The sequence below is a fragment of the Hippocampus zosterae genome, chromosome 6, assembly GCF_025434085.1.
Source record: "Hippocampus zosterae strain Florida chromosome 6, ASM2543408v3, whole genome shotgun sequence".
In the NCBI taxonomy this organism is placed as follows: Eukaryota; Metazoa; Chordata; class Actinopteri; order Syngnathiformes; family Syngnathidae; genus Hippocampus; species Hippocampus zosterae.
The window spans coordinates 2,964,539-2,991,602 of NC_067456.1; the positions used below are offsets into that span (position 1 = coordinate 2,964,539).

General features: G+C 46.6%; 2 protein-coding genes across 3 annotated transcripts in view; one reads left to right on the forward strand and one right to left on the reverse strand.

Annotated features, from left to right (window-relative positions):
• gas1a (growth arrest-specific 1a) overlaps positions 1–27,064 on the reverse strand; it is a 134,831-nt gene that overhangs the window by 24,620 nt on the left and 83,147 nt on the right. The window contains exon 2 of one of the 2 annotated variants that reach the window (XR_007962714.1): positions 21,414–21,433. The exons of the other annotated variant lie outside the window; for it this stretch is intronic. The gene's annotated coding sequence lies outside the window, so the exon portion shown is untranslated. Of the gene's footprint in view, positions 1–21,413; positions 21,434–27,064 lie in introns of those variants that run through there. 2 annotated transcript variants of the gene reach the window in all.
• The window catches only part of tmem8b (transmembrane protein 8B), a 34,767-nt gene that overhangs the window by 5,211 nt on the left and 2,492 nt on the right, over positions 1–27,064 (forward strand). Inside the window, exons 3-12 of the mRNA XM_052068082.1 lie at positions 866–1,073; positions 6,255–6,388; positions 7,958–8,226; positions 11,375–11,757; positions 16,471–16,567; positions 16,687–16,810; positions 18,996–19,138; positions 20,831–21,009; positions 22,120–22,266; positions 25,135–25,251. Coding sequence (XP_051924042.1) covers positions 866–1,073; positions 6,255–6,388; positions 7,958–8,226; positions 11,375–11,757; positions 16,471–16,567; positions 16,687–16,810; positions 18,996–19,138; positions 20,831–21,009; positions 22,120–22,266; positions 25,135–25,251 — 1,801 coding nt within the window. The remainder of the gene's footprint in view (positions 1–865; positions 1,074–6,254; positions 6,389–7,957; positions 8,227–11,374; positions 11,758–16,470; positions 16,568–16,686; positions 16,811–18,995; positions 19,139–20,830; positions 21,010–22,119; positions 22,267–25,134; positions 25,252–27,064) is intronic.

The following is a 27,064-nucleotide window of genomic DNA, read 5'->3' on the forward strand; positions in this document are numbered from 1 at the left end:
CTTATAACAGTGAACCCACAAAACGCGAATGTCCAATGGCATGCCAACAATCCCGCTTTATCATCGTCGGGGTTCAGTTTACATTTCCAGCACAGTGAATGAAGAAAATGAATACCAAATGTTGATATTTGAAATGGTACATTTTCAACGTTTTGATTACATTTTACTCATTTCGATATGTGATGGTTATAGTCCGGTCTCAGCCGACCAAAACTCAAAAACGTTTTTTTTTTTTTTGCGAGGCCACCTAGCCTTCTTCTAAACACACTGCTAACACCACAGAATCAATGCGTGCTGTTCATTTCGACACGCGGGGAACTGCGACAGGTCTTTAAAATGCTACATTTTCCTTCATAGTTCCAGGCAGTCACTCAAACATGGGTAACCATGACAACGCATTTCATTTGCTGACTAGCTAAAAAATCCCTGCGCGTTCGACACATACAGTCAACACATTAGCACAAAAAGCTAACTTTAGCTGGTAGCCAGCTAGCAACCGATCTCAACTCAAGTCAACTTCATTTGTAGAGGACTTTAAAAACATGTAATTCAGCTGCATACGGAGCGGCTGTGCATTCTGTAAAACATAAAAACATTGTTCAAACAATAAAGCAATTACATCAAAACGGTAAACACACGAAAACAATGATGAGTCTCATGCTGGAGTTACGTGGAAACATTTAAGCCTATGAAATTGATCATAAGCCGCTTGATATATTTCAAGAGGACTTGTTTGAGCTTAGCTTGGCGTTGACTGTGCAGGCGGCCTATTATTTTGGCGAGTGAGTGTTGTGTTGGACACCTCCCCGTTGTTCACGACCCAGAGCGGTGAAATAATGATGAAAAAATGCCCTGTGATTGACAGGTACTTCAGGTCCGGCGCTCCTCCGGTAATCAACCCCCTGAACACTCACTTCCCTCGGGATACGGTCGTCCCAGGATCTTTCGCGGTGACTCTGACCTGGACGCTCCCGAACCGAACAACGGGGGCGTTCAACGTGACCAGCCCGCTCCCGGGGGACTGGTTCCTGGCTGCGCATTTACCCAAGGATGAAGGCAAGATCTCAGTCAAGGTAACACTGAGAACAGCTCACAATCACATCGATGGGCATCGCCACACACTGAGCCATGTGCACAAATGTCATCAAAATACTTGACCACGATTGGCTAAGACTCACGTATAGACCACCTGTTGTAAAACCCGAGGCCCGGGGGCCAGATCTAGCCCACCACATCAATTTATGTGGCCCGCGAAAGCAAATCGAAGATGTCAACTTTCATGATGGTGGCGAAAATCTCGACCAAAATATCAAATTCAAATATCAAATTATCATTTGGAATAAATAAGAGTGATACTGTAAGCATTTTCTTGTTACCAAAGCCCTCATTCCAGTCATTTAAACAATACGTGAATCAACTGTTCTTCTTGACTTCTTTATATGGTTTCAGTCACAACGGCCCTCCAAGTGGAACCGTAACTAAAATCTGGCCGGCGACAAAAAAAATGAGTTTGACACCCCTGGTGTAGACTCGTGTGCCACCTTCAACATTATTTCTCGAGAGGAACATTAGGCCTTGGAGTCCCCCCCCCCACCCCCCCATTGCAGTGAGTGTGTGTGTGAGATGCGAGTACCTGACATTGCTATTGTGCAGTGTTTGATGGTGTCACTCAATGCGCAGCGGTTCCTTGAGTTTGAAAAATCAACACCGTAGCTTTTTGGGTCCAGGCATTCCAAATCCATCCATTTTCTGAACCGCTTAATCCTCACTAGGGTCGCGGGGGGTGCTGGAGCCTATCCCAGCCGTCTTCGGGCAGTAGGCGGGGGACACCCTGGATCAGTTGCCAGCCAATCGCAGGGCACACAGAGACGAACAACCATCCACGCTCACAATCACACCTAGGGACAATTTAGAGCGTCCAATCAGCCTGCCATGCATGTTTTTGGAATGTGGGAGGAAACCGGAGCACCCGGAGAAAACCCACGCAGGCCCGGGGAGAACATGCAAACTCCACACAGGGAGGCCGGAGCTGGAATCGAACCCGGTACCTCTGCACTGTGAAGCCGACATGCTAACCATTGGACTACCGGGCCGCCATGCATTCCAAATCAAAATAATAAAAAAAAAATCAAAAATCAAACGGCAATTAAACATAACTACACTCCTAAATGCATTGGGAATCATTATTTATTTGAGCGTTTCAACCTAAATATTCAAGACCTGATCCCAATTTGTAAACCATTGTTCCTAACAACATGCAAATGCAAATCGTCATCTCCACGGGGTTGTAGGCTCTGCATTATCTACAAGAAGCTGCAAGACGGACGAGTGAGAGAGAGCACGCTTGTGGTAGCACAACCGTTTTATAACCGCCAGTAATGATGTCAAATGAATCCAGCTCCAAGGACAAAATTAGCCGTAATTGAATCATTTGTTGCTTAGTGACAGCTCCAATCACAGCTTGTGGTCACTATTTTTGAATGTCAAGTCTCATGTGCTGATTCTTGTAATTCCGCACGGCGCGTGACTTGACTAATCGCAGAATAAGAAGAAAGCACAGCAACAGGTAGTAGCCATAGTAACGGACGCCGCGCTACAAGAGGTTTTCATCAATAAACCATTGAGATTATCAGTCACCACGGCGCAGATGGCAGATTTGGGTCGATGATCTTTAATTTGGGATATTATAAACTCATTATCGTGTGTATCGTGCATAAGTGTCAGGTGTTTGTGCTGCGCCGTCGTCTCACTCGTACGCCGCCGCCGCCGCCGCTCCTCCTCTGGCGACTAAAATAGATCCACACTTGACTGCTTTTATGATCGGCTGTCATCGCCGCAGTGGCGTTCATAAAGCTCCGGAGGGAGGAGCGATTTAAGGATGCGGCTGTGCAGTTATTATTTTTTTTTTTCCCCCCATCCTATGTCTGAGCTTCGCTTTGACCGGACCCAGGTGATGGACGGGGCTGCCCCTGTTGACCAAAACAATCTCCTTTACCCTCCCGATAGAAACATAATGATGCAGAATGAGCAGCGTTATTGTCGAAGCTTGCAGTGGATTTAAAAAAAAAAAAAAAAGGATAGAAAGTTGCTCTGGATCTTTCTATCCACACATCCATATACAAATAAAATGAGTGCAAATATTGGCTTTCTTTTTATCAACTGTCTTTAATTCCTGAAATTCCATAACTCCGACAATGGAGGAGAGAATTACTGTATCCTGTTTAAAAAAAAGTGTTCTGACGGTCTCACAATATCGCAGCTCGTCATAAACGTGGTGAAGGGAGGTTTCACTCCACAACCTCAGGTTCCCCTCTAGCCACTTCCCTTTTCTTCACCTGGCGGGAGGCCGGGGGGAGGGGGGGAATGGGGTTGACAAGAAAAATCCTCACGACTGATGTATTCAAAGAGATTAGTATTCTGTCTTGTGCTGCGGAAACTAAAGAGGCAGAACCGTGTCTGAGGGGTTTTTCTTCATCTCATCGCGTCCGTCGACGTGGTCACATCAAGACCAGCTGATTTCCATTGCAGGCAATTTACCTGCTGCCGCCCCTGTGTTTTGTTTCTGCTTTCCTTTTGTGGTCTCCAGCGGCCAATATAAAATACCCCGGCGGAACACGAAAAAGAAAAAAAAAAGGTCGTGAATGTCATCGGAAATTGCCCAAGACGCGCAATTGGTTCTGTTTGGAGGTGCCAATGACACACGGCAGAGATGGTAAACGCATAGCTTTTTAAAAATTCTGCTATCTTGAGGCCATTTCCCGCCAGGCAAGGAATAATGCTTACACGCCTGCTTGCGCACACATATAGTGTAATAAATCCTGCGGTACTCATCTGTAATATGGAAAAACATGTTTGCAGGTGATGTTAGTGCACACTCGATGGCTCCTTGTACTTCATATGCGTCATTCATTTGACAGTTTCTACCTCATTGACTAAAACGTCAAACGATCAAACTTTTGCTTGTAACACACACAAAACGATCAAGTGATGGCTCTTATTGTATCTGTTTGAAACACATTGTAATTATTTCGCAGGGAAGTGATAATAAAGTAGGAATTGTTGTTAAAAATGCTAACAATACCAAAGTTACTTATATCTCAAAGGACCCGCATGACACCTATAGGGTGACCCTCATACTGCCTGATTGAATATTATGACGAACATCAGTAAATGCTGAACAAATAAAAAAAATATATACACGAGTGTAAAATTGTCCAGAAAACTATTGAAAAAAACAGCACATTGTGTTTTTGTTTTTTTTAGAGCAGAGTAAAAATAGCTGGTTGTAGAGTAACATTTTAGCTTAGTGTGCTAACATTAGCTGCAGGGTGTGCATGAGCAAGAGTTGTTGTTAGGTCACATTTCACGTTTCCTAGTCATTCACGTTTATTTCATTTATTTTTACAGTTTCAACCTAATTGACTACAACTAGCCTGGCACATAATGGTGCCATTTAATACTGTCTGGTTTAACGGCTTATCAGCCCAGCGCGCCCGACTCCTGATTACCCATCATGCAAAGCTTGGCGTTCAATGAGGGATTTAATGGGAGGCAATATGAGATGTGAAAGATATCGACTGTGTAGCCCAGCGGCTGGCCATCCGTCTTTGTTCTCCCACGTGTTGGTTGCCCTGATAAGCAACGAGACTCTTATTAATGACACAACAATACGACAGACTCATTACACCTCTACCCCCTCACTTAACTGTTGATTATTCTTTCCTTATGCCATTTGGTAGTGTAGCGATTGGCATAGCAGACTTGGATGCATCCGACATTCGTAAGGTTTCCATAAAGCAACACATTACAAAATAGTCCACCTGGGGGAGAAGGGGGGGGGGCGGGGGGTGGGGGGGGGGGGGGGTCGGTGTGCAAGAAAAGTATTCGCTGTTTTTGGAAAGCCCTAATTTTTTCTATTGGTGTTTTGCTTCCCAATAAATATATATTTCAATTTGTCATTAGTATTTTGTAGTTTTAAGATAAGATAACTTTTATTTGGCCCACATTGGGGAAATTTGCAGACTAAATTACAACAAAAACCATTAGTGAGCTTTACAAAGATGGGTAGTTAGCTGAACGTGTATTTATAGTGATACTTAGACAGATAGACAGTTATCGGTTCATACGTAGGTTGGTGTATGCTGTATAGGCACTATTTAGTATTATTAGCTTAATGTGCTAATATTAGCAATAGGGACTTGTGGGATAGCGTTAGCTTTTCATTTGCTTTGCTTGGTTACTGTGGAGTGATGAATGCATGTATGGTTCGTAGAGGTTTAACCAAAAAATGTTTGGAATCGGAAAATTTGAATTGATGTGCTGGGTTGAATCGGTACATGTTTTATTTATAACCACCCCCCCTCCCCCACTCCATGTTTCGAGATTCGAGTTACACATCAAATTGTGTTTTATGAGCGATGTAAACCAGATATAAATCGGTCTGACGGTGGAGATGATTTTTTTTTTTTGTTCTTGAATTTCATTAACTCGGATAGTTTAGGCTTTGTACAGCTTTGCAATGCATTTTACATTAGCACCGTTCGTTAAAGCCGTACCATATCGAATCGTAATCCCGCTAAATCCAACCAAATCGAATTGTTAACTTTTGATCATATTTTAAAATCATCACACCCTTGAATCATATCATATCCCGTGTGTTGAATCGTCTTTTGAATAGAGATGCGCACCTCTAATGGAGACATACATAGAACATGTGAAAGATGTCATCGGAGGCCTTCAAAGGTTCCTCAAATGGTGCGCTGCAATTTGAAAGCCAAATGGCGAGCTGTAATCAATCAAAGGGTGACTAATGACGCGCCACATCATCATGACTACAGAGAGAGGACAGAGGAGGGCTCGTGTTCACTTGACAGGAACTAAAGACCTCATTGGGCATTCACACCTGTCCTACTCGTGACGCTCTGTTCCTCGTCAAACTAATTTGCCGGCCGATGGTGCGCGGAGACTGCCGGCTTGGTGTCACACACACAGACGTGCGTGACGCTCTTACGGGGACGCAGCAGCAGCACCGAGTGGGATGGAAAAGGTGCTCGTTTCACTGGCTGGCTCACTGGAGGGAAAGGGGCGGGGGGGGGGGGGGGGGGGGAATGTGTTATTAATCCCAGGGACAGACTTTACGCTCACATGCTTTTGGAGGCAGATGGTCTGAATGATAAGCATCTTTCAAGTTCTTGCACAATTTATAAGACGTCCCTGCAATCCACTGTGTCTGTCTGTGTCCTTTTTTGGTGTAGGGTTTGTCTGAGGAGTGCCAGTATCTGTTCCAGCCTCAGCTCATTGTCCAGAGGCTTGTCGGGGTCGCGGTGCTGTACCCGGGATACTTCATTGACCAGATGATTCCCGCTCACAACAGATCTGCTCTTTACAAGTAAGTCCACTCCAACGGAAGGATTTTTGAAAAATAATCTAATTGCGATTTCATATGCAATTATTTCTGTTCAAGGACCTCTTCCTGTGTATATATTTTTTTACATCAAACGTATAGTAATTTGTAAAAAATCCCGACTGACCAACAGCCATATTTCTTTTTTTCTCTTTCCGAATTGCTGCAGCCTTTTGCGTGCCAAAAATTGCATTCTACTACATTTTCATGTTGAGATGAGTTTGATTAATGCGACGCCTCTGCCAAACATCCCATCAAAAGTTTTAATACATTTTCCGAATAATAAACCGCACACGTCGCATTATAAAAAAAATATATATATATATATAAAATAAAATAGGGCGGCCCGGTAGGCCAGTGGTTAGCACGTCTGCTTCACAGTGCAGAGGTACCGGGTTCGATTCCAGCTCCGGCCTCCCTGTGTGGAGTTTGCATGTTCTCCCCGGGCCTGCGTGGGTTTTCTCCGGGTGCTCCGGTTTCCTCCCACATTCCAAAAACATGCGTGGCAGGCTGATTGAACACTCTAAATTGTCCCTAGGTGTGAGTGTGAGTGCGAATGGTTGTTCGTCTCTGTGTGCCCTGCGATTGGCTGGCAACCGATTCAGGGTGTCCCCCGCCTACTGCCCGGAGACGGCTGGGATAGGCTCCAGCACGCCCGCGACCCTAGTGAGGATCAAGCGGCTCGGAAGATGAATGAATGAATAAAATAAAATAAAACCGTATTTGCCTCAAGTGGCTCCCCTAGCTTATTATTGTAGTCGAGAAGTGCAACTTGTTCATTAAAAAATGCAATTTTCTCTGCTTCTTTATTGAGTTTGCCTCCTGTAAAAGTGAAGTGTCGGAGGAGCAATATGATGTTTTTTTTTTTTTTTTTACATTCTGTTTTTTGGTCCACTAAGTCAGCGTTGTGATGACTCTTTCCGAGGTGGTTGATCTGTTGTTTGATGAGTCTGCCGGGAATGTCGTTGTTATTATTTTTAAATGTGCTTTTAGTGTCTTCATTGCTTGAGATCTAAAGTTCATTGGAATAGATTTTAATTTCTTTAGTTTCATCTGCATTTTTTTTTTTCGCAGCACATTTGGTGGCGGTCGGTGAATGCGGACATACAAATTTATGTTGATTCAGTTCAGGGAAAGCTAAATGAATTCCTAAACAATACAATAAAGCAGCTACATTTTAACTTAAGAGCTATCCGTTACGTCCAAATAAGATAAGAAAAACTTTATTTGTATCACAATGGAGAAATTCTCAATTTACAGCAGCAACATTTTGAAATTGTGAATTGGGAGCATGTTCATGACGTTTTGCACAACGCAGTTGTTTTATCTACGTACTTTAATGTTTTGTGTTGGTGCCCTGAGATTGGCTCGCTACCGGTCCCTGGTGCACGCCGCCTATCGACCAAAGTCAGCTACGATTATGCTAAAGTCCAAATCTGAGGAAAAGTGTAATACAAAGTGGATTCGATGGATGCTAACCGTGGTGCATCCTCTCATACGAAGCGCGCGCGTGTGTGTGTGTGTGTGTCTGTTTGCGCATGTGCGCGCTCGCAGAGTGTTTGTTCCCAATTACATATCAAAGGTGAAAGTTCAGCTGTTGAACTGCGGCGTGAAGAACAAGAGCGGCGACACTTGTCCCGTGGTGTTGAAGATAAGAGCGCGGGCGCCGCCGGTGCACAACTCGAGTGCCCTCGACTGCCGCGAGTGGAGCCCCTGTGAGCTGGATGCCGCCGTGCCCGCCTGGGAGCAATGGTACTACATCCTGGTGGAGAGATACCTCACTAACGCCGACGTCTACTTCCGCATCGGCGTGCAGGTTACGGGTGAGTGCCACGTCGACAAAGAGAACACCCGAATAGTGTCACGCGATGCCATGCAAGCATTCCACACTATCTCTGTTGATTGTGTGTCCGATAATTAGCATCACAAGCATCTTCAGACTCGTAATCAGTCAGTCGGCCTATTTCAACGGTAACAAGTAGTCACTGTGCTGTTTGTCGACATGAAGTGTACCACACGAAACGTGGACCAGTGGAAGCGAAGGAGCGAGTTATAGCAGGAGATTAGAAAGAAAATTAGAGACAAGCAGGTTCAAGGTAAAGGCTATAAAACCATCTTCAAAGTAGCCGCAATGTTCCTGTGACTCCAGTTGCATATTTTAGAAATGTAAGTTCCACGGGACGGTAGCCAACCTCCTTGGAGGAAAATTGCTGACAAATCAAAGAGACAGAGAGTACAAAGAGTACATCGGTGTCAAGATTGTGCCATCTGTCAAGGTTTGAGCCAAAGTGGACTTCATTGGGAGACCAAGACCGAGGAGGACACCACTTGTTGAAAAAACAAAAGCAAGACAGGAAGTTAATAATCAGAAGAACAATTTTTGACATATTTATGTACATTTTTTTAAACCTTGTTTGACAGCACTCTGGCCAAAAGACCACTACAAAATGATCATTTTTGACGATTTTGCTATTTTTGCATTTGTCTTAGAGTCAAATAAACATCAAACTTCTGAGTACAGCTACTCACTGAGAAAACAAATAAAGTAATCATTATGCCAAAAATGCATTTTAATTTGTGACTCTTATCAGCACAAGTGTGTACGTACTTATAATAATAATAATAATAATACATTTTATTTATAAGCGCCTTTCAAGACACTTTACAATAACAAAAAAACACAAAACAATACGGACAATTATGACTGATACTTACTATTCATTCATTCATCTTCCGAGCCGCTTGATCCTCACTAGGGTCGCGGGGGGTGCTGGAGCCTATCCCAGCTGTCTTCGGGCAGTAGGCGGGGGACACCCTGAATCGGTTGCCAGCCAATCACAGGGCACACAGAGACGAACAACCATTCGCACTCACACTCACACCTAGGGACAATTTAGAGCGTTCAATCAGCCTGCCACGCATGTTTTTGGAATGTGGGAGGAAACCGGAGCACCCGGAGAAAACCCACGCAGGCCCGGGGAGAACATGCAAACTCCACACAGGGAGGCCGGAGCTGGAATCGAACCCACGACCTCTGTACTGTGAAGCCGACGTGCTAACCACTGGACTACCGGGCCGCCCTGATACTTACTATCAATGCTCAAATATATTTGTCTGCCTCTCTCTCTATTTATTTATTGGCTGTCGGTTTTCCCATCCAAACTTCAAAAAGTATCCAGATCCAGTGGGTCCCATTAGGGGGCTCGTTCCCGAAGGATGCAGCCCAAAAAAGAGGAGGGGGGGGGGCAGGTCTTCATGTAGTACGATAACACTTAGTTCCTCACAAAAGTGCTCCATGTTGTTTTTAGCTTGCAAAGAGCAGAGATGTTGCGCGTTCTCAGCCCTGCGGGGGTGCTGGGGCGCCGGAGAGATCTGCGGGAAGTCCGCTTCCCTCTCTCTATTCGACATTGTACTACAGTGCACCTTGTCACCATGGCAACGCCGACACTAATTATTCACAGTATGTCTTTTCCCCGCTGGACCAGCCTGATCTTACTTGACCTTTCGTGGGCTTAAATTGAAGAACCCTTCAGGAGCAGCCGGCATGTTGTTGGTGGAGCACTTCGACTTTCCTAACAGGAAGTACTGAAAATAGGCTGCTCTTTATAATTGATTATGGTTGTTTTTGCAACATATTTCGCGCAGGTTGTAGCCTCAGTGGAGAATTTGGCATTGAAGAGAGTCGAGTTAATTGCATTTGAGCCAAATCTTTGGATTATGAATAGTATGGAGTTTGTTTTTTTTACGCAACCCCCCCCCCCCCATCCCCCATAGCCTAAAATATGGAGAACACTAAAGTGTTTTATTTCCATTTTAGTGGTCTGAACAAATGACTTAAAGCCATGCATCGACAACATTTGTTCAAAGGAGGCAGGCCTTCAACAACCTTTGCAAAAATCTCCCCCCCACGGGTACCGGCTGCTTTTTGATTGTTGCCCATCACGACCCCTTTTTTGCAACGGGGCGCTTTGTGCTCGGTGAAAGCACACGGCTCGCAATTACTGTGGATCTCTGTCTCATTAAAAAGCTTCCTGTTTACATAGTAGAAGCCCGCCGAAGGGGATGATCTGCAAACGACTCTTTCTGCAAAGCGCGCCTTAATACCGCCAGTACAATAACCCAGGCTGTTATTGCCTGTTTGTGGAGGACTTGCTATGGATTACCACCCCCGCCTAACCCCCTCCAGTCCTCCATGACGCCTCAAGTAAACTGGCATGTAACTCTCAGGAAGTTTCGAAACACTAACAAACCTTGTTTGGGGGCGAAAGCCCATCGTGCTTCAAGTCATACAAAGCGCCACTGACATGCCAACGGGTGACACCGATCGTCGCTGTTTTAGAAGCAATGGATATGTGAACACAAACAGTGGAGCAACACATGTAGACAGATAAAATAACAATACTCACAGCCATATGTTGTCTATCCTTTAGGAAAAATGACTAATATTGGCGCATCTTACATAGTCAGTCACAATAGTAGAAAAAAAAAATTCATTTTCTTAAAACAACCACCGCTGTATACAAAGTGCTGTACATGGCGCAACTATCATATTCACAACAATAAAAATAAAAAATAAAAAATGAATAACGGAGACAGTAGAAAGCAGTAAACAGAAAGTAAAACAAGACCAATGTCATGCCCGAGTCAAAAGGCAACCAATATAACAGTACTCAGTCATATATTATTTGTCCTCTGCAAAGAACGACTAATGAGCCGAGAGGAGTTTCGATGTGTCGGGGACTTGTACTGCACACATGTGGCCAAAAAAGCGGCTCAATGGCCATTCGATTGATGCAGTGTGAAAAAAATGTTCAAGCCTTTACATTCCATTGAATTATATTCACGACTGTATATTTGTATCAAGTGCAATTTTGGAGCGTGCTATATGCCTTGCTCAAGAGGCCCCTTGACAGCAAACAAGAAGCAGATTAAAGATTTGTCTGGACTTTTGATTTCTTTTTTCTTATCCAGACTGCACCAAGTCCAATGCATCAAAGGAGCAGCCCCCAGCCAGCTCGTCCATGAACATGCCGCAGTCGTTCGGCACGGCGATGGCACTCTACCTTTCCGACAGCCTGTCGGCGGCGGCACCGGCAGGCCCGTGGTACAACGCCACTCAGCCGCAAGCATCCGGGGACAGCGTCATCTACTTGGCTCCTCCCACCCCCAGCAACCAGTGCTGGCCCATCCGCCCGACGCTTCGCAACGAGCTGGATACGTTCTCGGTGCACTTCTACGTCTTCTTCGGTCCAAATATTTCCATTCCGCCGGACAGGGCGGCCGTGTTCGCCATCAACCTCATGCCCGTCTTAGACAGCGGCGGCGTTCTCAACATGGAGCTCAAGCTCAACATGGTGAGTTCCTCGGCGCGATTGCTGTGGGGGATTTTAGATGAAAACGAATAGGGGGACACATAAATACCTTGGCTTCGATCCACCTTGGGTTTTTTTTGGGGGGGGGGGGGGGACATCTCATACTCAGAACTTGTGCCCAAAAAGCAGCAATAGCAACACCGAGCAAAAGTAGTTCTAGAAAAGGCATTTTGAACATGGCTCCTTTCTTGCAACTAAATGCTCTTATTGACAAAATGTGAATTTGGGATTTGGGCGTGGCAGTAGACAAGTAGTAGTAGGTACTGTAGTAGACTACAACGGAAATATTCCTTCCCCTCCAAGCTAGACTGTACCTATCATTAGCAAAGTCAAGAGACACTGATAATTTTGCACACATCTCTTCATTTATTTCAGAGATAGGCGACTAATAATTAATTAACTTTTAATTGAGTTAATTAACTACAGGCGGCCCGGTAGTCCAGTGGTTAGCACGTGGGCTTCACAGTGCAGAGGTACCGGGTTCGATTCCAGCTCCGGCCTCCCTGTGTGGAGTTTGCATGTTCTCCCCGGGCCTGCGTGGGTTTTCTCCGGGTGCTCCGGTTTCCTCCCACATTCCAAAAACATGCGTGGCAGGCTGATTGAACACTCTAAATTGTCCCTAGGTGTGAGTGTGAGCGTGGATGGTTGTTCGTCTATGTGTGCCCTGTGATTGGCTGGCAACCGATTCAGGGTGTCCCCCGCCTGCTGCCCGGAGACAGCTGGGATAGGCTCCAGCACCCCCCGCGACCCAAGTGAGGATCAAGCGGCTCGGAAGATGAATGAATGAATAATTAACTACACACGACACGAGCCCACAACCTTTGTATTGTATTGCTGCACCTTTGCTAATCTCAAAGTCCAACGCGCTGCCCTTTGCGTCACACGGACACTTGTCCTAGCACGTGGGGGGTGGAGAGTGACAAAATGGGGGAGGGGGCGGGGGGGATCGATTCCATGTTTTTACACTGTTGAGACCAATTTCTATCGGCGGTTCTATCACATACACTGAGGTGACAGTTGTAGTGTCACGTCAGGTCGATGTCAACCGTCATCTTCATTTCATACTCGCTCCCGTCCACATGACAAGGAATCCCGTTCATTCATTCCACACAATTGATACGGCTCTTAACGATCAATTAATTACCGGGCCCAAACCGAGTTCAAAGTGTGAAATACTCGAATGCCTTTTAAAGGCTGCGGCAGCTGCAATCGTCAGCCCCGGAATGGTGCCGCTTTGCAAATGTGAGACTGCACAGTGGGTAAAATGCATCAAGAATGTGTCAGGAGGAGTTGGCGATGTCTTTGTTAAGTTGTCCTTCAGCCGGTAATGCCATTAACAATGCACCTGCAGTGACTCTGGAGGTCTGCGGGGAGACGCGAGCTGGGGAGCTGCCAGATGGACTTTTAATAGAAAGCAGTCAGTCAGTGTTGAAATAACAAGCGGGATGACACATTCGATCCCAGCTGAAAACTTTTGACTGTTCCCTTCAAAATGTAAGCCTGCGCAATATGCCCTCTTCTTGGCAGATTTGATGGATGGATGCCATTTTCTATCTTTGTGCACGGCACACAAGTCAGTTGAGCTTTTAAGTGGCTTTAAGGTTTACTGTTTACACAACATTCGCTGCACCCGCGCACACCGATGAGCTACAGGGAACTGGTGCTGTATCGCACTTGATGCTTTTATGGAGAAATTACACTTGCCAAGCTTATCGCGGGGGCACACATTGGTAAAAAAAAACAAAACATTCACACTCATAATCACACCTGGGGACAATAAAGAGTGTCCAATTGACTTTGCATGCATGTTTTTGGAGTGTGGGAGGAAACCGGAGTACCCGGAGAAAACCCACGCGGACATGGGGAGGAACAGCTCCGTGACCATTGAATTCATTCATTCATTCATCTTCCTAACCGCTTGATCCTCACTCGGGTCGCGGGGGGTGCTGGAGCCTATCCCAGCTGTCTCCGGGGCACTAGGCGGGGGACACCCTGAATCGGTTGCCAGCCAATCGCAGGGCACACAGAGACGAACAACCATCCACGCTCACACCCAGGGACAATTTAGAGTGTTCAATCAGCCTGCCATGCATATTTTTGGAATGTGGGAGGAAACCGGAGCACCCGGAGAAAACCCACGCAGGCCCGGGGAGAACATGCAAACTCCACACAGGGAGGCCGGAGCTGGAATCGAACCCGGTACCTCTGCACTGTGAAGCCCACGTGCTAACCACTGGACTACCGGGCCGCCCACCATTGAATTGAAGCAAAAAAAAAAAAATACAAATAATAATAAGTGGCAAAAACCGTTTCCTTCTTGCCATTCTATTAATTGGATGGCAGCGGTATGTCTTTACCAACGCCGGCCAAATAGCTCCGGCAGGTGCAGCGCGCGGGCCCGACATCCTACCCGAATGCCGTTTGCCTTCCGCGCTGTCCGCATCACGCGGTCCGCAAACACGTCTCTCATCAGCGGCGAAAAAACCGCGCGCGTCTGAAATTGATCATCTCATCTGAGCGGCCACAAGAAAGCAAACGGGGCCCCCGTGCGCCTTTACCTCACGCTTCCTTCTGCAGGAAATGAGATTAATGGACTGAATAATTCATCGGATGGCTTATTGACTGATGTCGCGGAGTGACGGTGATTACTGTCACCTCACAGACAGACTTTAATGTGAATCCCAGTTCAGATTTTTTATTCCCCCCCCCCCCCCCCCCCCTACCCCCCAGCTCTCCAAAATCTGCCACATGGGCTCGCTTGCCATATGTGTGGAACTGAACTCACGGACGTCATGGCGTGATGAAACCTGGACGCTTCTACAAGCCTTGAGATATAGTCTGTCGCGTTATTATTATTTTATAGAGATATACCCCCCCCCCAACCCCCCTTTGTCCAACCCCAAGTCATGATGTGTCTGTCACTTGCTTCCATTAGGGAACCCTGGCAGATTTGCAGTCACAAAAGCAAGAACATCTTGTCTGCATTGCGTCACGCTGAAGACAACACAGCGAAAGCAGATGCAACGTGCCTTTTTTTTCTTTTTTTTTTCTTTTTTTTTTACCCCTTCTCATCCATTTAATCTCTTTGAATCCAATTTTCAAAGTTTTCTTGATGTCAGGCTTCTGTGCGCTGTAATGAGTTACGTCTTGGCACTCTGTCTGTCTTATTAGCTTTCTGTACATCACAATGTGTTTTTTTTTTTTTTTTTGTTACATCAGCGGCGCACCTCCCTTTTGAGAAATTTGTTTAGCAGACGGTGTTGAACTCAAGTCAACACAAATTGGTGAGAGTCGAAGCAAAAGCCAATTTAGTTCCCGCCCCTCGCAAATCACATCCATGGGAACGCGCGTTAAGGAGCCAAATGAAAGTTTATTTTAATTCGTTTGGGTAGCGCAACGTGCAGGGAGGGGGCGGGGGGCGGTTCATCCTTGCGTCGGTTGACCCGAAGGCCTCTGTGGCGCACGCTCGCCACTAACGTAGCTAAATAAAAAAGTGAAGCGACGTCAACCGGCATTTATCGAAGCTGTCAGAGGACGCCGATGCCCGGGCAAATGTTGACAAAAATGTTCCTTTCCATACGCCGATGAATACAAACGAAGCGGACAAATTTGACAAATGTCACAAATGCAGACGGCCTTTTTGAGAGTGGCCCAAAGACGTTGATCTTCGCCAGAAGCTTATCAACGCGCTATCCTGAACTGTCCACCTATTCGGACATGCCCCGGACATGCCCGAACACCTCACCAGGGAGGCGTTCAGGAGGCATCCGAATCAGGTGCCCTAGCCACCCTCATCTGGCTCCTCTCGATGTGGAGGAGAAGCGGCTCGACTCGGAGCCCATTTCACACATGTCGTTTCTGATTTTTCAACTTTTGCTGTAGATCTTGGACCAACACAAATCGTCGGGTCCTTTGTCTCACAAATCACCCGTGCAGTAATTTCTTTATTTTGTGCTACATCTTCATCCGGTCATTTCATTCGCACGCAGACGAGAGCTAACCTTGAGAAACGGCTCGGATCTTCTTTTCAATTTTACCGACCGCGGAATTCATTCCAGGTGGCTTTATATTCTCTTTAAAACGTCAAATCAAAGACGTTGTAAATGCAGAGAGAGGCTCGCGATGTGGCCGGTTGCCGTCCCCCCCCCCCCCCCCCCCCCCCCCCCCCCCCCTCGAGCAAGAAACTTTTGCAGGTCGCTGCCACCAAAATGTCACTTCGGTCTCAACCTTCGGAAGCGGAGTTTGCGCTTTGCGGCTTTGGGAGGGAAGCGCAAATGGAACCAAAGGGAGGTGCACGACTCATTACGGGCCGAGTTTTGAAATTGAGTGTGATTGAGGCGTTTTATCCGGAGATTGTCGGGCAGATGGTGACTCGAGAGGAAGCACCTGGCAAAGTGTCTGCCGGCTCCTTTCATTAATCAGCACCGTCCCGACGTCACCGCACTGTTCGCCGTGCCGCACTTTCTTTTCCTACCTAAAAGGTGATCGTCAATAAAATGACTCATCAAGGTTTATTTACTGCAAAGTTAAGGCGTGAATAAATTGCAGTCTGTTTCGGAGCATTCCGCTCGTCCTCGTTAGGGGTGCGAGTCACGTCACGCGGCGGGATCTGCTAATTTTATTCATTTTTTGTCTTTTACGTGCCACTCACAGTTTGTTCTTTCTCCTGACATTTGCTCCTCTGGTGTGTTCCAGTCGACGCTTCAAGACAGGAATGTCACCGTGCAAGGCTGCCTGACTCACGGGATGCCGCTCTTCCTTTGGCAAAGCTCATTATCCAAATGTGACTCAGGTACGTTGGACCCGCCGATGCCGCGATCCCTTCAAAAGTTAAAAAAAAAAACGAAAGCTCTCTGTGTCCAGCACGGCCCGCGTTGGCGACAATTTCCTTTTACTTTTGCTCCGTCGTAGAATCCGTCGCCGGGTTTTTCCTCTCGGTGAACACCTCCACAAATATCACCAAGCTCAGGATTCCGTACCCTCAGACGGGCACCTGGTACCTCAGTCTGCGCTCTCTATGCGCCGCACAACACGGGTAAGATTGCTCAAAATGTGATTCCCGCCCCCCCCCCCCCTCCATATTGCTAAAGCCATTTTTAAGCGGTCCCCTCAAAAAATTACGGAAGGGGAAATTGTTTCCATCCATCCATCCATCCATCCATCCATCTTCTACCGCTTATCCGGGGCCGGGTCGCGGGGGCAACAGCTTTAGCAGGGAAGCCCAGACTTCCCTCTCCCTAGCTACTTCGTCCAGCTCTCCCCGGGGGATCCCGAGTCGTTCCCAGGCCAGCTGGGTGACATAGTCTCTCCAGCGTGTCCTGGGTCTTCCTCGGGGTCTCCGGTGGGACATGCCCGGAACACCTCACCAGGGAGGCGCTCAGGAGGCATCCGAATCAGATGCCCAAGCCACCTCATCTGGCTCCTCTCGATGTGGAGGAGAAGCGGCTCGACTCGGAGCCCCTCCCGGATGACCGAGCTTCTCACCTTATCTCTAAGGGAGAGCCCGGACACCCTGCGGAGAAAACTCATTTCGGCCGCTTGTATCCGGGAAATTGTTTGTTTGGGGCTAAGTTGTCAGCCAAATGAAGAATTCACTGAGTTGTTTTGTTTGTGCCTTAGAAGTGCAAAAATTTGAACAGACCCCCCACCCGCTCTTTTTTTCTTTCTTTCTCCACTCGGGATTTACAATTCGGCGTGGGTAACAGATGGTGAGAGTGAGCCTAGCTGTGCTCTGAAAAATACCCACATGGCAGTCTGGGATTTTTCTTTTTTTTTTTTACATATTTACTCGCTCTTGATGATTCAGGTCATGGTGTAAGAGGTGCCGGTGACACGTTTGCCCAATTTAGTTGATTGAAAAACGTGAAAAATAAGCAGGCGAGCAGCTGCCTCAATATGAATTCAGGGAAAAGGCAAATGAAGACATTTGTTAGCTCCTGCAGTTTCAATCGCCGTGATTGATTGTACGATCTGGCAATTAGTGAAGTGACACATTTTTTTTTTTTCCCCGTCCACCGATTGTCTTAAAGAATAATTACAAGTACATCCGTTGTCTCGTTTGTTTGTTTGTTTTTTCGGTAGCGGCTGGCAGTTTGTGATGATCGCCGCATGAAATGACGACGATGGTCTTTTTGTACAAATGGCAAATAAATAATTCCGTGGAGACATTTTTAGGTCGTGAGCATATAAAAATACATTTTAGCATGAAGGGTGAGGGATGAAAGACACGCAGGAGAAATATGGAGAATTTCACACGGGTACCTCAAAATACTAAAATGTTGTCTTTTTTTTTTTTTTGGTTGACTCCGCTAAAGCCGCTAATGGCTCGCAGGGCCTGAATGACCTTCCCCGTGACCTTCTACTGCCTGAATCAAGATAATAAATATCATCCTAAACTACAGTCCAACATAAAAAGCTTGGCAAAAATTCATTTGATCAGAACAAATGTCCATCCATTTGAAGAAGGCATTTAACGACGCAAAGGATTAAATGTCGAGGTAAGATCTAAAAATACTGTGGTTGAAAATAATTACAGCTGCTCAAATCAATACCGGCTTGCTTTTTCTAATTCAGCGTTGCTCACTTTACAACAAGCGGCTGTTTGGCAGCTAGTGAAAAATTCTTCCACAAAGACATTTCAGACTATTAACTAAAAACAAAACTAGAAGGGAAAAAAACCAAACATATTTTTTATTAAAAGTCTTGACAGGCTGATGATGAAAAATAATATGAAAAATAACCCTTTCAACAACTGATCACAATAAACATTCATTCTAGCAGTACGTACAGTCATATATTCTTTATCCTCGGCGAGGAGATGAGACATCTGCATGGGACAGACGTTCAGGTATTTTTTTTTTACTTTTTGGGGTCGGGGGGTGTTTCCATTCATTCCAAAGGTGGTTGCCACATAATGAATTCAACACATGTCTCAAGGCACCCTTATTTATGGAAGACATTGAACTTGAAACTAAAGCAGTCACGCGCTACGCGAACGCACCACGAACGCACCACGAACGGCTTGATTAACTTCGGAAATCCATGGACTGCCCAACTTCAAAGCTTTTTATTTACAGAGTGTATTTTTATGGCTGAGTTGAATCGGGGGGCTGTTAACTTTAATCAACCTCTTTTTCACATGTCTGAGGCCGGTAACCCCCCCCCCCCTCCCTCCCCCAAAGAAATAAAGAAACACATCTCTATCTGCATATTCGTTGCAGTTTTGAGGCGTGCCCCAACATCACTGCAGAGGTGTACATGCGCGCCTACCTGACGCCGTGCATCAACGACTGCGGCACGTACGGACAGTGCAAGCTGCTTCGCACCAACAACTACCTTTATGCCGCGTGTGAATGCAAAGCAGGTAAGGAGCTAATGCCAATTGCATCATGTGAATCCCCCCCCCCCCCCCCCCCCCAAAAAAGAGGTTGTTTTCCGCAACGGATTTGACGATCCGCTGATGAAATCTATCGGTTGAGGTCACGCGGCGGCTGATGCTAATCTTTTCATTCAAGCAATTTGGAAAGTACAATAAAAAAAAGGCGCTTAATGAAGAGCCGCTCTTCAATAAATTAGGAGCTTATAGAGCTAAACAAAGTTCGTTCTTTGAGGGTTCTTCAAATCCTGCTTTGATTGCCGCGTTATCAGCGGCGCTGAATTTTACCGCCGTTGCTTAAATGCGGTTCAGCTCGTGCCCCTGGCCTCAAATTCTCCATTTGGCTGCGCTCACAAATATTTCATTCACGCCGTCTTATCCAATTTACCTCTCGATCGAGCTCCAATTTGTGTTGCGCAGAGGCGATCTCACCAGGAGGCCTTATGTTGCCGGATTTAAAAACAAAAAACAAAAAAACAAAAAAAACTTCCCAAATCCTTCTTTTGCATATTTCTCCACAGGGACGACGCGTTGTTAACAAAGACGACCTGATGAGGGAATAGTTCAGTCACTTTATGAGCAATGTTGGGTCGCCTTCCTTCACCCACTTGTTGTGTCGCTGTGGATTTTGGGAAGGTTGGGTTCATTATTTTGGCCCAGCAAATGAGGTTGGGAATTGTATTTGGGTGGGCTGAAGATGTGAAGCTGTTCCTTTTTGTGGACTAAAGTTGAAATCAATATGATGTAACATTCTTTGAAAAATGTGTTGGTGGCTGGACGGCTCAGTGGGGAACAATCTTTACTACAGCCACAAGCATCCGGCTTTAAATCCTGATCAGGATGGCTGACCCGCCTGAAATTAGTAAGAAAATGAAAAATTGGTTCACTTTAAATACCAGTTGGGTCAAAAATGGACCGATCCACCTTTTGGGGTTATTTATAGGTTTTTTTTTTTTCCGTTTCACCCAAATTTCCTGTGTAAAAACTGTATTCCGAGCGATGTGCTGTGGCGACCCCTGATAACGGAAAATTGCGTCATCTTCTTAGAAAAATAATAATCCAATTTTTAATAACAACTATACTGATATCCTGAAAATCCATTTGTAGGTAGCTTGAACTCATCAGTGTGAGGTGATTTTTCTTGACCCAACGTGCTGGGTCAAAGCCACTATCCAATGCGCGAGGTACAAATAACCCAGCATTGGCTCGATCCCTTTCGTCCCTTGCAATGGGTTAACGATTAGCAATCCTGAGTGAGCTTTTTAATGTTTTTTTTTTTTTTTAACCTTGCCCTGGACAGATCTTGAAACATATCTTTAAAAAAAAAACAACAACCTCAGGCTCATGCTAAAACGAATTAAAACGTGACTAAATTGAAGCATTACAACAACAAAAAAACTAAGAAACATGTTCTGAATTAATATATATTAAAAAATATATAAATGTATATATATATATATTATATATTTAATTTAAATATATAATAATTAATATACATTGAAATATATATTACTTTAATATTACTATATATTTAATATATATTAAATATATATTAAAATTTAATGTATATTGAATACATTTTTAAAAAGTCAATGAAATGAAATACAAACTAACAATACTGAAAAAAAAAAAATCCCCCACTAACACAACCCGTGCGCGTGTGTTTGCTGTGCACATCAGGCTGGGAAGGCTGGGGATGCACAGACAATTCGGAGGCCTACTCGTACAGCTTCCAGCTCCTCTCCACCCTGCTGCTGTGTCTCAGTAACCTCATGTTCGTCCCGCCGGTGGTCATCGCCGTGCGCAGCCACTACCTGCTGGAAGCCTCGGTCTACATCTTCACCATGTTCTTCTCCACCGTGAGTCCCTCCTGACAATCAAGCAGGTCTTTTGTCACTGTGTTGTTCACGATAGAAGAAAAGACCCCTGAACTTTGGCGGAAAAGCCTGCGAGGCAGAGGAACGCGGAACCGACCAGTCTAGACATTTGAAGTTAACCGCGTTATCAGTCTTGTGTCAGGTATTTTTTTTTTAAACTCTTAAGGGAGCTTGCCTTGACAGAATAATAACATGAAACGGAAGACTCGTTTAGAATGGAGGCATCCATCTAAGAACATTCATTCATCATTCATCTTCCAAACCGCTTGATCCTCATTAGGGTCTCGGGGGGTGCTGGAGCCTATCCCAGCCGTCTTCGGGCAGTAGGCGGGGAACACCCTGAATCGGTTGCCAGCCAATCACAGGGCACACAGAGACGAACAACCATTCACGCCCACACTCACACCTACTGACAATTTAGAGTGTTCAATCAGCCTGCCATGCATATTTTTGGAATGTGGGAGGAAACCGGAGCACCCGGAGAAAACCCACACAGGCCCGGGGAGAACATGCAAACTCCACACAGGGAGGCCGGAGCCGGAATCGAACCCGTACCTCTGCACTGTGAAGCCGACGTGCTAACCACTGGACTACCGGGCCGGCCATCTAAGAACAATGATTTGTTGAAATGAGTAGAGTTGAAGTTTACTGTCAAAGTAAACACCAAACTAAGAGAATTTCACATTGTGCATTTAAAACAACCAAACAGCTTTAAAAAAAAAAAAAAAAGCCCCCGTGAGCTTCATGCTGACATACGGAGGAAAACGCCATCGACACGCCAGCGATTAGATTCCAAGCGAGACCCACTTTGATAAAGTCTCACAAGATATACTAAAACATCTTGCGACACACACAATGAGACACACTTTTGACCTGTATTACATTTTGTGTGACATTTTTCCAAGACATTTATTAAATACAGAAACCGCTGCCCTCTTTCCAATCACAACCACACAAAAATGACATTTAAAAAAAAAAAGAAGTGATTTTTAGTTGTACGTTAGACCGCCAATTTTCAACCCATTTCCTACAGTACATGGTTGCGACATCGTCTTACGTTGCCCCCCCGTTTTGTCTGTCCCTTCGCGCCAGTTCTACCACGCATGTGACCAGCCGGGCATCGTGGTCTTTTGCATCATGGAGTATGACGTTCTGCAGTTCTGCGATTTCCTGGGCTCCCTCATGTCAGTGTGGGTCACGGTCATCGCCATGGCGAGGCTGAAGTCCATCATTAAACAGGTACACACGCTGGCGAATCTTTTTTTTGTTTTTTTTGTACACTACGTTCGGGATTTTGGGCTTGCTGAGAGCAAACACCAACAGGTGCGGCTTCTCCGCGGGTCACCACGGCCCCGCTGTGAGCCACGAAGGCGCGTGTTCACAAATGAGACGGAAAAGAGGCGGGGCAACATCTGCCGTCCTCCAGAGTTTTTGCTTTTTGCTGAGCGCTGCAGTCCGTAGCCTCTCATCAAATGCGCGTCAGGACCGGCAAGTGCGTGCGTGTGCGTGTTTGTTGAACGTCGAGAGGCATTGCGGGTGCGCGCGCGCAACGGCGGCAGCAAAGGACCGTAGATTGTAAATAGATGCTATCATTAAAATTTCACACAAGGACTTTGTAGCGACCTCAAGGGAGCCGTTAATTTCCACGGACTCCGGGCTAATGCGCCTTCAATCAGTCCGAATCAAATATGACACCATAAGACTTTTACGCTGTATCGATTTCCCTTTTTCTTGTCGCGTCCTCTCCTTGGATGTTTTGGATGGTCGCGTTGCACTCGATAGAAGAGCTGAGCACCGGGGAGGTCCGCTAAAGACTTGAACAAAGCTAATATGGATCAAAACCAACATGCAGACTTAGAGATGTGTTTAGTTGTGTGGGGGGAGAGGGGGGGGGAATGAGACATTTTAAAATTTCAATTTCCTGTGGCGGTGGTACGGTGGTCCAGTGGTTAGCACGTTGACCTCACAGTGCAGAGGTGCAGGGTTCGATCCCGGGTCCGCCCTTTCTGTGTGGAGTTTGCGTGCCTGCGTGGGTTTTCTCTGGGTACTTTGGTTTCCTCTCACATTCGCACCCCCCCCCAGCCCCCCATAGGCTCCAGCACCCCCCATGACCCTTGTGACGATAAAGTACATGAGAAAATGGATGGATGGATTTCCTGTGCCTTGAGTTTTCATTCAAGTTAGTTGCGAGTTATTTCACTTACTGTCGTTTTGATGACTTTTGAGGGGATTGTTTTTTTTTCCTCTCTCAAATTGCTTTGTTTTAGTTATTAGTCTTTGTATTAGTTTTGTTAGTTTTTGTTTGGGTGCTAAGATTAAAAAAAACAAATGGCCACTCAGTATTGTGTACTACATTCATTCATTCATTCATCTTCCTAACCGCTTGATCCTCACTAGGGTCGCGGGGGGTGCTGGAGCCTATCCCAGCTGTCTCCGGGGCAGTAGGCGGGCGACACCCTGAATCGGTTGCCAGCCAATCGCAGGGCACACAGAGACGAACAACCATTCGCACTCACACTCACACCTAGGGACAATTTAGAGTGTTCAATCAGCCGGCCACGCATGTTTTTGGAATGTAGAAGGAAACCGGAGCACCCGGAGAAAACCCACGCAGGCCCGGGGAGAACATGCAAACTCCACACAGGGAGGCCGGAGCTGGAATCGAACCCGGTACCTCTGCACTGTGAAGCCGACGTGCTAACCACTGGACTACCGGGCCGCCCCTTGTGTACTACAGTCAACGACAATTCTCCAAATAGCGTTTGACCTTCTTCTGGACGGACGCACAGCAGTACCTCAACAAATACCTTTAAAGTGAGCCCTGAAAGTTCCCCCCCCACCCCCCACCTTCACCGTCAAACCTTCCCAGACGTCTGCACTTGAGTGAGTTCTGCCGTAATTGAAATGACACCGGTTGCAGCATCATAGAAAAACGCGGTCATCGCCACAAAGGGAGCATGCGGCGCACCTTGTATTTTGCCACGCGAGTGTAAATGACAGATCAGAAAATTTAATAAATAAAATCTCATCACCCCCCCCCCCCCACATACACACACACACTTGAATCCTCCCAAGCTCATCCATCACGATGACAGATAATGATTCATTAAGGCGCCCGGCCTGTCGGCGGGCGGTCACGTGTCCGCGCTTGAATACAGCACGGGGTGGGGGGTTGGGGGGGGGGCTGCGTGACCCGTGGCGCGGCGTGACTGATGACTGCTGCCGCACGACACCGCACCCCTCCTTCCCTCGTCTATTCCAATTAGCCGTGTACTCCTGCGGGCGGGTCATCCCTTCCCCGCTCGAGAACCCCCCCCCCCACCCCCCCTCCCACCAAATGTCTCCTCACGTTCCCCCGCCAGACGGAGCGCACACGGCGGCCGCGTGTGGCATATCTTATCGATTTCCAGCCGCTCCCTCCACTCGCACTTTATCTTTCCCTTACATGCTTGTGGCTTTGTGTCAAAATTGTGAGCTCGACAAAAAACAAAAAAACTTAAGCCGGTTATTTATAGACGGCTCTTCTCGCCGTCCTCTCTGCGTTTTTGTTGTCGCGGTTGCGATGGCGGCCGAATTTTTTGTTACAGTCGCACTTTCGAAAACGATGCCGCCTCGACATACAAATTCGATTTGTTTCCGGGAACACGCTCGTAATGTAAAACACCCGTTTTTGGCATGTAAGTTCATTCATTCATTCATCTTCCGAGCCGCTTGATCCTCACTAGGGTCGCGGGGGGTGCTAGAGCCTATCCCAGCTGTCTTCGGGCAGTAGGCGGGGGGGGACACCCTGAATCGGTTGCCAGCCAATCGCAGGGCACACAGAAACAAACAACCATTCGCACTCACACTCACACCTAGGGACAATTTGGAGTGTTCAATCAGCCTGCCACGCATGTTTTTTGGAATGTGGGAGGAAACCGCAGCACCCGGAGAAAACCCACGCATGTAAGTACGTTTTAAAATTTTTGATGTTGTGTCTCGATACCTTCAGTGACGAAGCGCAGTCCACGTTTGCACATGATTGGACTTTAGGTTGCTCCAAAGGACTTTGGAGCCACTCGACATTGATGCATTTCCCCCCCCCCCCCCCCTTTTTTTTTTCCCAAGGTGCTGTATTTGCTGGGGGCCATGTCCCTGTCCATGGCTTTGCAGCTGGACCGTCACGGTTTGTGGAACCTGCTGGGACCCAGCTTGTTTGCTCTGGGCATCATGGCGGTGGCATGGGTAAGTCCAATATTTACCCCCCAACAGACCATTTTGTTTTTTCAACCAAGCACTTTGCTGCTATTTGAGATTTATTGCTTGCCCTAGCAACGGTCCTGGTAAATTTTCATTGGAATTTAAGATGGAGTGATTTTTTTGGGGGGGGGGAAATAGTTGGAAACGATGGTGACTGTAGGAAGCAATGAGGATTATTGGAGGGTGTTATATTTCAAGCATGAATGTTGTCACATCACTGTGGGTGTGAAGGATGAGCCAGGGCGGGGGGAGGGGGGGGGGGGGGTGGGATCGACCAAATCAATCCAAAAAAACCCCCCAAAAAACTAAGACTGTTGGTGGGGCAACTCCAGTAACGACAGTCCTTCCATAAAATGCGGTTGTTCTAAAAGGATTTTGCCAACTGAAATTTCCCTCAACGACATTTAAGTTGCATTTCACGAGCCCGCCTTCAATTTGATTCCTTTCCATACGTGCCAGTCCCCCCCCCCCCCCCCTTGGGAAAAATTCCCATCCTTTGCAGCCCTCCTTAGACTGCACCGACGTAACATCAGGACATTTGGCTCGAAGCTAATGCTGCCGGGTGGGGCGGGGGCGGGGGTGTGTGGGGGGGTGGGGGTGTCGTTTGACTGGCCCCAACTCTTTAGTAGTTCCTCCCGCTCGTAGGTGTTAATCCGTCACTTGGGCTCACATGTGCGTGGCAAAAAAAGAACTGCGGCCCCTCTGACCGGCGAAGCTCTTTCACACGAGCACCGAAGGACTTTTAAAAGTTCTGCAGCCTGTGCGGGTATTAGTCACGGCTTACAGATCCAGTCCAGGTCTTCTTGCGCGTGAACTGACTCTTCTCTCCGACCTCATGCGCGCTCTGAAAAAAAAAACAAAAACAAAAAAAAACACAATAAGAATTGAACGGCACACCTCTGACAGGGGGCTGCAAAAAACACGGCGTGCGGCTTCAACTACAAAGCAACGTGTAACTAAACCAGCTTCCTGATTTACGCAAGAACAAAGACCCCCCCCCCCCCGGTCCCGACTAACAATAAAACGCAGCGGTTGAGGGTTGTTTTATTTTTTTTTTTCGTCTTCACTCTGCTTCCGTTCAATTATTTCCTGAACCTCGCCAACCATTCGACATGCTAATTTAATCGCCGCCATTTTCCAGCTGGAATCCCTGTAATTATTCTGCTCACTGATGGGCGCTCTATATCTGTCTTCGCAATCCATCCCGAGGCCCCTTGGGGGGAGGGGGGACATATCATGCAAGCAATCAGTCTTTATGAATAGGAATAAAAGGGAAAGGACTGCAACGTGTCGCCGGCGCGAAGAGAAACATGAAAAAATCACTTAGAGCCTTTCCTGGCCACTTATGAGTGGATGAGAATTTTCCGTACTAAACTCAAAACGACATCCGGTGACAATGCCACACGGGGGGGGGGGGGGGGCGACGAAAAGGAGCAAACAACAACATTAATTGTGTTTTAGTGGCAGCCGCGGCGCCACTAAAAAAAAAGCATCGATCTGTTGATTGTCGCCAGCGTCGCGTCGTGGTCGGCAAGAATATCAAATCCGTTAAAAAACACCCCCCCCCAAAAAAAGGAAAATAGTCCCTCAGTTGGAACATTGCTAAATATTGATATGCCGTGAAACCTGGAAACACAAAATACAAATTGAGGATTTCAACTTGCCGGGAAACACGTTGTCCGTTTGCACTTAGGCGTCATGTTTTTGTGTTCAGCGCAGATCAAGACACATGCAGCATATCACAAAAAAAAACCAAAACAACAACAACAAAAAAACGTACATATACAGCAACATGTAT